This window comes from Eleutherodactylus coqui, chromosome 8 (genome assembly GCF_035609145.1).
Source record: "Eleutherodactylus coqui strain aEleCoq1 chromosome 8, aEleCoq1.hap1, whole genome shotgun sequence".
NCBI lineage: Eukaryota > Metazoa > Chordata > Amphibia > Anura > Eleutherodactylidae > Eleutherodactylus > Eleutherodactylus coqui.
The window spans coordinates 19,668,429-19,684,774 of NC_089844.1; the positions used below are offsets into that span (position 1 = coordinate 19,668,429).

The following is a 16,346-nucleotide window of genomic DNA, read 5'->3' on the forward strand; positions in this document are numbered from 1 at the left end:
GGGCAGACACAGAAGTACTGGAGGCACACTGGAATGACGGGCAGACACAGGAACACCGGAAGGGCACAAGAACACCCAGTGGACACAATAAGGACAGACACCATATAACTAATGCTGACAACTGTTACTAATGTATCAGACCTAAGTGATTCCATAAGAGATGATACGACCCCTGAAAACTGCTCATAACTATACTTATGGTGCAGTCGGTGAAGTCAGGGAAAGGTTGATGGTTTCCAATCTTCTTTTCCACAGAATGAAGAGCCTATATTTTCTAGAGATGGCAGCCGATTCTTCATGACCGTTCCCGTGAAACAAGGTGGTCGTGGAGAGTTCCATCACATCGCCATGTTTAGTGTCCAGGTAAGAATACATCTCAGCATTGTTTCTTTCTGGGCCTCGTGGGGACATTGACTCCAAACTCATGTCCGCACCCCGTTTGCTTTTAAAGGAAAGGCTTACCAGCAGCACACAATTGTGCCCAACATGGGTAGGACTGAAGTCATGCAGAAGCCACAACTGGAACCTGAACCGTTGTTCCAAGATCACAATCCAAAATGAAAAGAAGCAAATGGCAGCATAGTTTGGTGAAAAAAAATTCAAAAGATTCTTCATTCCTCCATGCCAAGGATAAAAGGACCCTGCGTGGTCAAAACGTAGCGTCCTTTTATCCTTGGCATGGAGGAATACAGAATCTTTAGATTTTTTTGCACCAAACTACGCTGCCATTTGCTTCTTTTCATTTTTCACCCTGTTTGCTTTGTCGGACACAGAACGTTGACATGGCGTAGATTCTCGAAGTCTCGATGTTCAAAGGTTGAGTTTTATAGCACAAAGATCAGCAAGTTGTGACCATTTGATCAGTTAACACCATGGACACTCCCTGCTGGAATTCATGGCAGATATTACGGGGTCGGACAGTTTTAGCTGGGTATGCAGTGACCTTTTCACATCAATGACACACACTGGAGACACGCCATGCACAGCGAACAAGCGCAGCATTTAGCTACCTTCCTGCCTCGCATGTTTTGTGCACCGTATAACCTCACGCTTCTAGATGCCTCCAGTGCATTTCTGTACCATGAGAATGGAGTCTCCAGCAGATAGCGGTTGGGCAGAAATAAAGTAGTTACTGGGTAGCCAGAAGAATGTGCCAAGGAGGAGCTGAAGATGAGAAGAGAAGACGGCAGAGGCGGCCTGTGGTGCAGCGAATGCGATAATACTTGCATTGCTACTGCCAGCACTCCGAGGCACTCTAGACTATTAGGTGATGAGTTCTCTGTGGTGATGGTATACTACGGCACTGATCCTGGGAGATCTCTATCTACTGACCTCATAGGTTTCTCCTCCCGCAGTCGGTAGGATCCAGCCTGGAGCAGAGCGGCTGGCAAGGCGCCCTTGTTTTCTCTAGAACATTCTTTAGATGAAAACATGGCGCATCTCCTGGTGAGTCGAGAAAAACCCGGAGCTGCTGAATCTCGTAATAAAATCTTCCTGTGAGAACAGAATATCCTCCCGTTTCACCACAGACTTTCTGTTTCCATGGGTCACGTGATGGTGTTGGGGGTTTAGTGGCTGAGAATGATCTAGTTCTGCGGCATCCTCCCTGACTTCATAAATGCTTCTTACTTGAGTGTTACATAACACAGAACGACCCTCCTAGTGTTTTACTACCGGGGAGATCATGCATGTGGCTGATCACATGGCAGGTCAGCAGCAACCATGTGATAATCCGAATGCCATTCTGACCCATCTGTTCTTATGTTTACAGGCAAAAGCCGACCGAGTCAATATCCGACATCTGACATCTGGAAGCTGGGAAGTCATCAGGATCTTGGCTTATGATGAGCCATCTGAGAAGTTGTGAGTATCACACCCATCATCCATCTGGACCAAAGAAGGACATCTTTTTTTTTTTTTTTGCCATTAAATTTTTTTTATTATGTAAACGTGAATACATTTGGCAGCAGGAAAGCGTATTATGTGGCATATACAAAACATACATGTACTAATATACATTTTTTTCTTTGTTATAAACAGAATAGACACATATGTATTTAGAAACTTAATGCAGGAATTACTGCTTCCCTGCCTCATTCCTTCATTACAACTCTGCATTTCAAAGGGGGAAAACAGGAAGTAACATGAAAACACAGGGTAGAACAAGACTAGGCATCAATGAGCTTTATGTATATCACAATTATGGTAACTCCCTCCAACTGCTCCACATCTCCTCATGCTTCGCTAGTGTATTTTCTCTGAATGCCAACCATCTTTCAAATAGTTTCTGCTCCGCCATCTTATTTTTAAATTCGTTGAAATGTGGGGGGTCTGGGCCTCTCCAGTGTTGTGCTATGAGAGTTTTTGCCGTCATCAAAGCATGGCTTGCCAGGTGCCTGGCTGGTGGGGGAAGTTCCTCCAAACCCACAAGCAGCAAAATGTGTGATGCCCCTCTTGGGACCCGGGCTTTTAAGATTACATCTAAAGAGTCCAGCACATTCCCCCAATACGTAGCTAGCTTGGGGCAGGAGTAAAAAATGTGTGAGAGGGTACCCCTATGGCCACATCCTCTCCAGCATAGGCCGTCTCCCCTCCCCAGCCTACTGTGTAGTAGGGCAGGGGAGTAGTACCATCTCGTAAAAATCTTCGTTTGAACTTCTAAAATTCCTTGCCCCTTGGTTGACCTCCCCGCTAATTCGAAGGCAGTCCTCCAGGAGTCTAATGAAATAGCCACCTCCAGCTCTCTCTCCCAGTTTAACATGTGAACTCTCTTGGAGAGAGAATCATTACCGGTCAGTATGTCATAAAAAAGCCTGATATCCGATTTCTTTAGGTTAGGTGTTGAATTGATTTTGTTTGCAATAGTCTGGGGGATCTTTGTCATATGCATTTTGGACCTGGTTAGGAAATAATTAACTCTGGTGAATTTATAGATATCTTGGGTATTCAAGTTGTATCTAGAGCGGAGCTCGTTAAACGTTTTTAAGATTCCCCCCGATTCCAGATCGGACACCAACCGCATCCCTCTCTCTAGCCAACCTTTCACCTCTAGGTCTGGAATGAATAAGGGTAGAGTCTCGAGGGGTACAATAGGAGCTACCAAGGTGTCTCGCTGTGCAACCTTTTTTGTTAAATCGCTCCAAGCCGCAAGTGAAGCCAGTGTGGTAGGGGCTAATGGGTCAGAGTTTATTTTAATATTTGATTTCAAGTCTGCCAACTTTGACATAGTTTCTAATGATGTTGCTAGTAGCAAAATGCCTCCTGTTGTAAGATTGGCAAAGCTCTTTTCCATGCTCACCCAACTCATCGCGTCATCTCTCAGGAGTAAGTGTCTCGTTTGATTTAAGAGGGAGGCTTTGTAGTATTTTTCTATGTCAGGCAAGTCAGCACCTCCTTTAAGTCTGCGCATAGCTAGAATAGACAACGCCAGGCGGGATTTCTTACCACCCCAAACAAAATCTGATACTTGTCTTTGAAGTTTAGCTAATATGGTTTTGGATATAATAATTGGTAGGACTCTAAAGACATAAAGAATCCTGGGTAAGAGTTTCATTTTATATGACAAGATTCTGCCATACCATGACAAGTTAAGTCGTGACATACGGTCTATTTCTTGCTGCACCCCTTCTATCAGTGGAGGGAAATTCGTTTTCTCGAGGTCATTTATATTAGGTGTTAAAAGAATACCCAAGTACGGTAGGTCCGTGTCCCTCCATTCGTATGGGAACTCTTTCTTTATTGCATTTTTTAGTTCTATAGGAGTATTGATCCCCAAGATTATCGATTTGTTTGTATTAAGTTTATAGTATGACACTCTGCTGAATGAGTGTAGGATTTGTTGGGCTGCCCTTAGGGAGGTGAGGGGATGTGTCAAGGTTAAAATGACATCATCCGCGAATAATCCAATCTTGTATTGGCGGAAGTTTAGTGGGATACCTCTTACTTCAAGGGACGACCTAATGGCTTCTGCAAGGGGTTCTATGGTGAGAACATATAGAATCGGGGAAAGGGGGCAGCCCTGCCTCGTCCCGTTTGATATTTTAAACGAGTCGGAAAGCGTGCCATCCACCAGTGTCCTTGCTGACGGAACAGAATACAGAGCCCGGATGGCACTCCGCAGTCCCTCCCCCAAGCCAAACCTGGCTAACGTTTGGAATGCATAATCCCAATGGACCCGGTCAAAAGCTTTTTCAGCATCAAGGGCCAACATGACCGCCGGAGTGTGAGATGTTTTTAAAGAGTGTAGAAGGTTCAGGACCTTGCGGGTGCCATCCGGGGCCTGCCTCCCCCTCACAAATCCGACCTGGTCGGAATGTATGATCTCAGGAAGGATTCCAAGCAGCCGAGTCGCTAATGTTTTGGAGTAAATTTTTATATCCGTATTTAACAGCGATATTGGCCGAAAGTTAGATGGGTCGTCTGGGGGTTTGCCCGCTTTGGGCAAGACTACAATAATGGCTTGCAGAGCCTCTTCTGGAAAGACGCCCCGCCTCATAGCGGAATTGAAATAGTTGACTAAATATGGGGACAGAAAGGACGAGAATAGTTTATAATACTCTGACGAGTATCCATCAGGACCGGGGGCCTTATGATTCTTCATATTTAAGATTGTCTCGGTGATTTCAGGACCGGACATCTCCCTGTCTAATACTTTCGCTTGTACACTGGTAATGCTAGGGAGATTTAGGTTATTTAAGAATTTGTCTATCGCACTTTTGTTTGGTTGTGTGACCGACGGGTCGTCCTTTAAATTGTATAGTTCACTATAGTAGGAACAAAATTTGTCTGCTACCTGCTTTGGATGGGTTATTTTGAATTCCTTATGTTTTGAATTCCACAAGAATGGAATTGTGGCTTTAACTGACTTTCTTTTAACTAGATTGGCCATCCATCTAGAAGGTTTATTCAGCGAGGAATAGATGTTAGCTCTCCGAGCTGTGGTTTCTTTGTCGAAGTCGCTATGCAATAGTTTACGAAGTTCGAGTCTTAGTTTAAATAGTTCGTTATGGGAGGCTGGGAGGGGGTTTTTATGCAACTCGTCCTCCAGGCGCTGTATCCGCCGCACTAGAGAGTCAGTTTTTTCTAGCTTTATCCTTTTGAATCTGGCCCCTAACTTAATAAGCACCCCACGCATAAACGCTTTATGAGCATTCCACAGAATGCCGGGATCTATGTCTGGGGAATCGTTTATTGTGAAGAACTCCTCTATGCTCTTTGTAATTTCGGTTCTATATTCAGGGATTTTCATTAAATACACGTTATTTCTCCACAATCTAGTTGGTTGCTTAGACCCGCCCAGAGCTATTGATGTCACTATTGGGGCATGGTCAGACCACGTAGCCGTGCTTATTTCTGCCTTCACTACTGCTGTTATGAGCTGTTTATCCACCAGACATAGGTCGATGCGGGAGGACGTTTTGTGGCGGGGAGAGTAGAATGTATATTCCCTAGACGCGGCGTTTAAGCAACGGTAGGTATCAAAGAGCGAGTATTTACGCAGCCAGTGGTTTAAACCAGCGCCAATCGTTTTTTTTTGGATGTTGGGTGGAGTCAATGGATTTTTCAGGACACAAGTTAAAGTCTCCGCATAGGAGTAGTGGCCCCCTCGCTATTTTTTTTACTTTTTTCATAAGTTTGTTTAGAAAGTTTATTTGTTTGTTGTTCGGGACATAGGCGTTGACTAAAGTAATTGGGGAGCCTTTCAGCTCTCCCACCAGAACTATGTAACGGCCATTTGGGTCGCATAGTTGTTTTGTGAGAGAAAACGAGATGGAGTCTCGGAAAGCTACCATGACCCCAGCTCGCTTCTTTGGGGCGCAAGCAAATACAGTGTGCGGAAATTTTCTATGAAACATGCGGTGTGTGTCCGTATCTAGTAGGTGCGTCTCCTGAATACATACTATATCGATGTTGTGGTGAAGGGCTTCTTTCCATGTGAAACTTCTTTTCTGTGGGAGATTAACCCCGTTGACATTCAGTGACAGAATTCTCAAGGCCATATCCTTGAAGCGAGCATTCTGGAGCTAAGAGACCGGAGTACCAAAACAAAGAAGGACATCTTAACCTTCATTACTCAGTTCCTTTGTAGTACTTACACTGTCCTTTCCCTCCACCCGTCAGCAACATGTATATAGCATATGTACACAGCATCACATGTAGATGTCGTCTCCATGATCCACATACACAGCATCACATGTAGAGGTTGTCTCCATGATCCACCATACGCAACATCTCATGTAGAGGTTGTCTCCATGATCCACCATACACAACATCACATGTAGAGGTGGTCTCCATGATCCACATACACAGCAGCACACGTAGAGGTCATCTTCAATGTCCACCATAAACAACATCACATGTACAGGTCATCCCTATGATCCACCATACACAGCATCACATGTAGAGGTCGTCTCCATGATCCAATATACACAGCATTACATGTAGAGGTCATCCCTATGATCCACCATACACAGCATCACATGTAGAGGTCGTCTCCATGATCCACCATACACAGCATCACACGTAGAGGTTGTCTCCATGATCCACCATACACAGCATCACATGTAAAGGTCGTCTCCATGATCCACCATACACAACATCACATGTAGAGGTCGTCTCCATGATCCACCATACACAGCATCACATGTAAAGGTCATCTCCATGATCCACCATACACAACATCACACGTAGAGGTCGTCTCCATGATCCACCATACACAACATCACATGTAGAGGTCGTCTCCATGATCCACCATACACAGCATCACATGTAAAGGTCGTCTCCATGATCCACCATACACAACATCACATGTAGAGGTCGTCTCCATGATCCACCATACACAACATCACATGTAGAGGTCGTCTCCATGATCCACCATACACAGCATCACATGTAGAGGTCGTCTCCATGATCCAATATACACAGCATCACATGTAGAGGTCGTCTCCATGATCCACCATACACAGCATCACATGTGCAGGTGGTCTCCATGATCCACCATACACAGCATCACATGTAGAGGTCGTCTCCATGATCCACCATACACAGCATCACATGTAGAGGTCGTCTCCATGATCCACCATACACAGCATCACATGTAGAGGTCGTCTCCATGATCCTTCCTTGTGTCTATGTGCACTGTGCGTCACCTGACACCTTCTCACACGTGACCGCTACCCTCCTCCTGTGATTTTATTTGATGAGCCTTTAGCAGGATTTAAGGACCACAATCAGGATTTCCTTCACCCAGGATGAAGCTTTAGAAGGGTTGTCTGCCCTCTTTTAATGATAACCTATCCAGAGTTGAAATAAGTCGAGACAATCCCTTTAATTTGTTGCCCCTTCCTTTACCTATTTACCCTGGTTCATGCAGCTTGGCTTTTGATTGCTGCCCCCCCAGTCCCTGACATCCAGCAACCAGGTCACATGACCCCCGGCTACGCTGTCAGCCCCCCCAGCCATACTTTACTGTCATGGATTTACTGTTGTCAGGACGAGGTAGGCTGCGGTCTCGGGCTCCATGTTGTTACCTATCCTCCATACAGGGAGATCCGTTCACACCTCTTACTTTTCAGTAAATCAGATAATATAATGATGGAAGTAATCGGCATCGGATGTAAGACACACTCAAAGAATTCGGGGCCTCGTTTATCAGAGCTGTCTATTTTCAGATGTCCTTGTTGCCCCTAGCAACCAATCACAGCGCAGCTTTCATCTCTTATACTGCTGAGATCGAATGAAAGCTACGCTGTGATTGGTTGCTATGGGTAACAAGGACATCTTACAATAGACAGCTCTGATAAATGAGGCCCCAAACTCTTTGAGTTTCTCTTCAGTCTGGAGCTAATTACATCCATTAATCCACATAACTAAATCATATCCATTGATTGACGTGTGGGAGGGTTGAACGGATCACCCTGTAGATTGTGCTGATGATGTGTCCTGGGAGTTGTAGTTCATCTCATGTAATTTCTCTCCTCCCTGACAGGTACTTCCTCAGCACAGAAGACTCCCCCCGCGGGCGGCAGCTGTACAGGTAACATATGGGGATTAGATACTACAGTATAAGTGGGGGGCTTGTCCTGGCAGCACCTAGAGAACCAGTCCCATGAGGGGGGCCGTCCCGCGCACATCACCCGCCATGTACTGGTCTGCTGGCCCATGGGGGGCGCCAGACTGGTGAAGCAATGGGGCAGTCACCATCAAGCAGTGTGCCTCCATGCTGCAGACTGCTGGCTATAGGAGACAGTTTACGGAGGTGCTGCGTGAAGGCAGCGGCCCCCCAGGATCTGCAGCGGATCCAGGACATACAGTACATTTTGGGTCTGGGGTGGCTGAGAAGTCTTTGAGCCCCCCGATACTAACACATGAGAAGGATGTCTGGGCCTTGTCACCTTCTGTACGATGACACCCCCTGTCTATACCCTAGCTCTGGGGTCCTTGCTGGTATTGTGGGGCTGCACAGGGTCACGTGTTTGCTCATTAATGGTGTCCTTCCAGAGTCTACATCTCTGGTTTACTGAACCGGCAGTGCCTCTCCTGTGGATTCGCAAGTGGCCAATGTTCCTACTTCAGTGCGAAGTTCAGTCCATTGAACCATCACTTCCTGCTGCATTGCAAAGGTAAGACCCTCAAATGAGTCAAGAATGGAAGACAAGCTATGGCCCACCCTTCACCCAGGAGGCAGAACTTTCATCGTCCTCCTCCCACTCTGGATGTAGGGCTTTTATCATCCCCATCCCACCTGGGGGCAAAGCTTTTATTATCCCCCTTCCCAGTGTTCTCCTATGTGTGACTCTGTGCCCGCCACAGTGCTCCCTCTCTGTGTCCACCACGGTGCCCCCCTCTCTATGCCTTCTACCCACAGTACCCCTACTCTGTACCTACCACAGTGCCTCCCTCTCTGTACCTACCACAGTACTCCCCTAGCTGTACCTACCACATTGCCTTCCTCGCCTTACCTATCACAGTGCCCCCTTCACTGTACCTACCACAGTGCCCCGCTCGCTGTACCTACCATGGTGCCCCCCTCGCTGTACCTACCACGGCGCCTCCCTCGCTGTACCTACCACGGCGCCCCCTTCACTGTACCTACCACAGTGCCCCGCTCGCTGTACCTACCACGGCGCCTCCCTCGCTGTACCTACCTCGGCGCCTCCCTCGCTGTACCTACCACGGCGCCTCTCTCGCTGTACCTACCTCGGCGCCTCCCTCGCTGTACCTACCACGGCGCTCCCCTCGCTGTACCTACCACGGTGCGCCCCCTCGCTGTACCTACCTGGTGATGGCAAAATCCATAGAGGAGTTTAAAAGGGGACTTGATGTCTTTCTGGAGGAGAAGGACATTATAGGATATAAATCTTAGGTTAATTGTTAATCTGGGTATATAGGCAGGTAGGAACTATTAGGGGTTGATCCAGGGAACAGTCTGATTGCCATTAGGGAGTCGGGAAGGAATTTTTTCCCCTAAAGGGCTAATTGGCTTCTGGCCTTGGGGTTTTTTGCCTTCCTCTGGATCAACAAAACAGGAGGCTAAACAGGCTGGACTAGATGGACATTGTCTTCATTCAGCCTTACATACTATGTTACTATGTTACCACGGTGCCCCCCTCGCTGTACCTACCACGGTGCCCCCCTCGCTGTACCTACCACGGCGCCCCCTCTCTGTACCTACCATGGCGCCCCCCTCACTGTACCTACCACAGTGCCCCGCTCGCTGTACCTACCATGGTGCCCCCCTCGCTGTACTTACAACAGTGCGTTCCTCGCTGTACTTCCCATAGTGCCCCCCTTTTTGTGCATGCCAGAGAACACCCCTTTCTTTAGAAGAGGATTCCCGTGGCTGATCTCAGTTCCCTCTAATCCTGTATATTAGCCCCACCCCTCTAGAAGAGCACTTTTTAATGTAATTCTGGGTGGTCTTCTCCAGGAAGTTTCTCCTTTTTTGTCCGTCTTATCAGAATCTTGTACTGAATATTGCGCACCCTCGACGGATGATGTCACAGCGGTTGGGGGTGGTTGTCCCTGGAGTCCTGCAGTTACTCCTATGACCTGTAGCATGACAGTGGATTTGTGGTCCAGATCCATCCTCATCATTCCTCCTATCAATACCCCCTGAGGAAATGTCCGTCATAGCCATGTTTTCTGGATGATGAGAGTGATAGCTAATCCCACATCTGTTTCTATTGTGACAGGTCCAGGAGTCCACGTGTTCAGTGTCCACAACACAAGTGACCCCTCTGGTCAGTGACATTGCTGGATTTTAAATTATACCCAGGGGTCCTGGGGGGCAGAAATGTGCTCATTACACAGTGATTGGCGGGTCTAGAAGGTATATTTCATAGTGATCAGGGGGGCCAAGGAGGTATATTACACAGTGATCAGGGGGGCCCGGGAGGTATATTACACAGTGATCAGGGGGGCCTGGGAGGTATATTACACAGTGATCAGGGGGGCCTGGGAGATATATTACACAGTGTTCAGGGAATTCCAGAGGCAGATAATGCTTATTACAAGGTGATCAGGAGGGCCCGGGAGGTATATTACACATTGTTATGGGGATCCCAGGGGCAGAGAGTGCTTATTACACGGTGATCAGGGGGCCTGGGAGGTATATTACACATTGTTCAGGGAATCCCAGGGGAAGAGAGTGCTTATTACACGGTGATCAGGGGATCCTGGGTGGTATATTACACAGTGATCAGGAGGGCCCGGGAGGTATATTACACAGTGATCAGGGGGGCCTGGGAGGTATATTACACAGTGATCAGGGGGGCCTGGGAGGTATATTACACAGTGATCAGGAGGGCCCGGGAGGTATATTACACAGTGTTCAGGGGATTCCAGAGGCAGAGAATACTTATTACAAGATGATCAGGGGGGCCTGGGAGGCATATTACACATTGTTCAGGGGATCCCAGGGGCAGAGAGTGCTTATTACACGGTTTTCAGGGGGAACCTAAGAGGTATATTACATAATAATCAGTGGATTCTGTGGAGCAGAGATGTGCTTTTTACATAGTAATCAGGGGGGCCTAGTTGATTTATTTAACAGTGATCAGGGGTTCCACAAGCCATATTACACAGTGATCAGAGGGGCCTGGGAGGTATATTACACAGTGATCAGGGGGGCCTGGGAGGTATATTACACAGTGATGAGGGAGGTCTGGGAGGTATATTACACAGTGATCAGGGGGGTCTGGGAGGCATGCAGGGTCATGGGGGTATGGAGCTCAGCTTAGCACCGAAGTGGGGACAGTTTCACATGTGAAGTTTTCTCTTTTGTTTTCTACAGAATTTTATACGATAGAAAACAATTTTGTGCTACAAGAAGCCATTTCCCAGAAGGAAATCTTCAGGAGTGAAGTAAAAATGATTCCCATTGATGATTATGGTAATAAGGAGGCGTGGCCTAGCAAGCAGAGGAGGAGCTAGGACTCCGCGGCCTCCCATATCTCACTCATTGTCTGTTCTTTTAGAGCTTCCGCTACGACTGTCGTATCCTCAGGATTTTACAGAGCAGAACCGGTATCCTCTGCTCCTAATCGTGTAAGTGAAGAGTCCCTATATATTCTGGAGAGTTTTATGGGAAGAGCTCAGCAGTTCTCAGACTCCTTCATAATGGCGGGAAGATAAAGAACAGTTTTAATGTTTAAGTGTCTTTATACAAAGTCATGTGATGATATGCAGTGTCATGTGACATCATGGTATACCATGCGGTAATAAGACACATGACATCATATAATATCATATGATTACATGTTAAGCAATGTGGTGTCAAATGATATGATGTGACGTCCTGTGATGCCGTGTGGCCTTATCTGATACCTTTTGCTGTTCTGTGATATTGTGACGTGATTTGGTGTCTTGTAATGCTTTGTGATGTCATATCCTGCATTATGTCATATCCTGCTAGGATATGACATAAAGAAGGGAGATCTCAAAAGTAAGAAACTAGAAGTTGAAACAATGAACACTGAGTGTAAATCTGCATCTTGTTTGACATATTGCAGTCAACCAGGAATGACGTATGGTGAGTATGTCATAGATGTTAGCATTAGGGTGGAGTAGGGTTAGTACTAGGGTGTAGTGGGATTAGTATAAGGGTGTAGTACATCTTAGTATTAGGATATAATAGGAATAGTTTTAGGGTGTAGCAGATCTTAGTATTAGGCCCAATGTCCACTGCCAAATTTGATTTGCGGAATCCGCGCGGGACACCCGTGTGGAAGATCAGCAATTCAAGCTGCCCATAGAGAAGCATTGGCATCCGCACCTGAATTAGAGCATGCGGGTTTGTTTTGGGGATCTTTTGATGTGAAAAACAAATTGCAGCATGCTCTATTTCACTGCGGATCCCACACGGACAGCTACTATTGTAGTCAATGGAAGCAGTCTCATCCGTGGCCCGTCCGCAGTGGGCACTGCGGACAGGCCATGGATTCTGCTTTAAGAATATGAGATTTTGGAAAAAAATCTGTACTGCGCATATCTGACGGCGAGCCGTGCCGACCATCCGCAGTACAGATGTCCCATAAGAATAGAAATCCACGTGGACGACACATGTACACAGGGTCACATGCCGCTGCGAGCTATTGCATGTGGAATCCGATCCGCCAGTGGACATGGGGCCTTAGAGTTTAATAGGATTAGTATTAGGATGCACTAGGAGCAGTATTAGGGTTTGCAGGATTAGTATAAGGAAGTAGTAGGATTATTACTAGGATGTACTAAATGTTAGTATTCGTATGTTGTATGATCAGTATTAGGATGTAGTAACTGTTAGTAATAGTATATAGTAGTATTTGAGTTAGGATATAATAGGATTAGTATTATGTTGTAGTATGATTCGTATTGGGATGTGGTAGATGTTAGTATTACAGGTTACTTGGATTAGCATTATGATGTACTAGCAGTAGTACTAGGTTGTAGTAGGATTAGTATTAGGATGCACTAGGAGTAGTGTTGGGGTTTGCAGGATTAGTATAAGGATGTAGTAGGATTATTACTAGGATGTATGATCAGTATTAGGATGTAGTAAATGTTAGTAATAGTATATAGTAGAATTTGTGTTAGGATATAATAGGATTAGTATTATGTTGTAGTATGATTCGTATTGGGATGTAGTAGATGTTAGTATTAGAGTTTACTTGGATTAGCATTATGATGTACCAGCAGTAGTACTAGGTTGTAGTAGGATTAGTATTCGGATGTAGTAAGATTAGAATTAGGAAATAGTAGATTTTACTTTTAGGATGTGATAGGATTAAAATTAGGCAGTAGTACATGTTACTATTAGGCCTCAGTCACACGGGCACATCGGCACCCGTACACCGGCGCCGATGCGCCCGTGTGACTGCAGGAAGGAGACGGATGTACCTGCAGACGGCCATCTCTCTGCAGCGCCGGAGGAAAGAACCCATGACCGGCAATGAAGCCGGTCAGATGTTCTTTCCTCCGGCGCTGCAGAGAGACGGCCGTCTACAGGTATGTCCGTCTGCTGGTGTCAGTCACACGGGCGCATCGGCGCCGGTGTACGGGTGCCGATGCGCCCGTGTGACTGAGGCCTTAGGATGTAATAGGATTAGTATGAGGGAGTGTAGGAGGTGTTAGTATTAAGATGTAAAAGGATTAGTGTTAGGATGTAATGGGGTTAGTGTTTGAGTGTAGTAGGTGTTAGTATTAGAATGTGGTTGGGTTAATATTAGGAAGTAGTAGATATTAGTATTAGGATTACTATTAGGTTGTAGTGGATTAGTATTAGGATGTGGTAGGTGTTAGTATTATGCCACAGTAGTAGATTTGTATGTAGTAGGTGTTACTATAAGGATGTAGTAAATCTTAGTAATAGTATGTAATAGGTTTAGTGTTAGGATGTTATAGGATTAGTTTTTAGTTGTAGTATGATTAGAATTATTATGTAGTAGATATTATTAGGGTTTAGTAGGATTAGCATTAAGATATAATATGAGTAGTACTAGGGTGCAGTAAGATTAGTATTAGTCTGTAGTAGTAGATTAGTATTAGTCTGTAGTAGTAGATTAGTATTAGGATGTAGTAGTAGATTAGTATTAGGATGTAGTAGTAGATTAGTATTAGTCTGTAGTAGTAGATTAGTATTAGTCTGTAGTAGTAGATTAGTATTAGGATGTAGTAGTAGATTAGTATTAGGATGTAGTAGTAGATTAGTATTAGGATGTAGTAGTAGATTAGTATTAGGATGTAGTAGTAGATTAGTATTAGGATGTAGTAGTAGATTAGTATTAGTCTGTAGTAGTAGATTAGTATTAGTCTGTAGTAGTAGATTAGTATTAGGATGTAGTAGTAGATTAGTATTAGGATGTAGTAGTAGATTAGTATTAGTCTGTAGTAGTAGATTAGTATTAGTTTGTAGTAGTAGATTAGTATTAGGATGTAGTAGTAGATTAGTATTAGGATGTAGTAGTAGACTAGTATTAGGACGTAGTAGTAGATTAGTATTAGTCTGTAGTAGTAGATTAGTATTAGTCTGTAGTAGTAGATTAGTATTAGTCTGTAGTAGTAGACTAGTATTGGGATGTAGTAGTAGATTAGTATTAGTCTGTAGTAGTAGATTAGTATTAGGATGTAGTAGTAGATTAGTATTAGGATGTAGTAGTAGATTAGTATTAGTCTGTAGTAGTAGATTAGTATTAGGATGAAGTAGTAGATTAGTATTAGTCTGTAGTAGTAGACTAGTATTAGGATGTAGTAGTAGATTAGTATTAGTCTGTAGTAGTAGATTAGTATTAGGATGTAGTAGTAGATTAGTATTAGGATGTAGTAGTAGATTAGTATTAGTCTGTAGTAGTAGATTAGTATTAGGATGTAGTAGTAGATTAGTATTAGTCTGTAGTAGTAGATTAGTATTAGTCTGTAGTAGTAGATTAGTATTAGGATGTAGTAGTAGATTAGTATTAGTCTGTAGTAGTACATTAGTATTAGGATGTAGTAGTAGATTAGTATTAGTCTGTAGTAGTAGATTAGTATTAGGATGTAGTAGTAGATTAGTATTAGTCTGTAGTAGTAGATTAGTATTAGTCTGTAGTAGTAGATTAGTATTAGGATGAAGTAGTAGATTAGTATTAGTCTGTAGTAGTAGACTAGTATTAGGATGTAGTAGTAGATTAGTATTAGTCTGTAGTAGTAGATTAGTATTAGGATGTAGTAGTAATATTTAGATATGATTAGTATTAGGATTCATATTTTAGATGTAGTAGGATTAGTATGTCATGTGATAAGTATCAGGATGTAGGTGGTATTAGTATTACGGTGTGGTAGGACTAGTATTAGCATGTAGTAAAATTATTAGTAGGATGTAGTAAATGTTAGTAATAGTATGTAATAGGTTTAGTGTTAGGATGTAATAGTATTATTATTATCTTGTAGTATGAGATGGATGTGGTAAATGTGAGTATTAGGGTTTAGTAAGATTAGCATTAGAATGTACCATGATTAATATTAGGGTGTAGCAGGCTCAGTATTGGGGTGCAGTAGGATTAGTATTAGGGTATAGTAGGATTAGTTTTAGGATGTAGTAGATCTTTTTAGTATTACATTGTAGTAGGATTAGTATTGGGATGCAGTAGGATTAGCATTGGGATGCAGTAGGATTAGCATTGGTATGTAGTAGGATTAGTATTGGGATGCAGTAGGATTAGTATTGGGATGTAGTAGGATTAGTATTGGGATGTAGTAGGATTAGTATTGGGATGCAGTAGGATTAGCATTGGTATGTAGTAGGATTAGTATTGGGATGCAGTAGGATTAGTATTGGGATGTAGTAGGATTAGTATTGGGATGTAGTAGGATTAGCATTGGTATGTAGTAGGATTAGTATTGGGATGCAGTAGGATTAGCATTGGTATGTAGTAGGATTAGTATTGGGATGCAGTAGGATTAGTATTGGGGTGTAGTAGGATTAGTATTATGATGCAGTAGGATTAGTATTAGGATGTAGTAGGATTAGTATTGGGATGTAGTAGGATTAGTATTGGGATGTAGTAGGATTAGTATTGGGATGCAGTAGGATTAGCATTGGTATGTAGTAGGATTAGTATTGGGATGTAGTAGGATTAGCATTGGTATGTAGTAGGATTAGTATTGGGATGCAGTAGGATTAGCATTGGTATGTAGTAGGATTAGTATTGGGATGCAGTAGGATTAGTATTGGGATGTAGTAGGATTAGTATTGGGATGTAGTAGGATTAGCATTGGTATGTAGTAGGATTAGTATTGGGATGCAGTAGGATTAGCATTGGTATGTAGTAGGATTAGTATTGGGATGCAGTAGGATTAGTATTGGGATGTAGTAGGATTAGTATTAGGAT

The 16,346-nt window shown here is 44.0% G+C and overlaps 1 protein-coding gene across 1 annotated transcript in view; it reads left to right on the forward strand.

Moving 5' to 3' along the window:
* The window catches only part of DPP10 (dipeptidyl peptidase like 10), a 143,360-nt gene that overhangs the window by 106,307 nt on the left and 20,707 nt on the right, over nt 1–16,346 (forward strand). Inside the window, exons 13-19 of the mRNA XM_066575248.1 lie at nt 256–363; nt 1,772–1,863; nt 7,988–8,035; nt 8,500–8,621; nt 10,194–10,241; nt 11,294–11,392; nt 11,478–11,547. Coding sequence (XP_066431345.1) covers nt 256–363; nt 1,772–1,863; nt 7,988–8,035; nt 8,500–8,621; nt 10,194–10,241; nt 11,294–11,392; nt 11,478–11,547 — 587 coding nt within the window. The remainder of the gene's footprint in view (nt 1–255; nt 364–1,771; nt 1,864–7,987; nt 8,036–8,499; nt 8,622–10,193; nt 10,242–11,293; nt 11,393–11,477; nt 11,548–16,346) is intronic.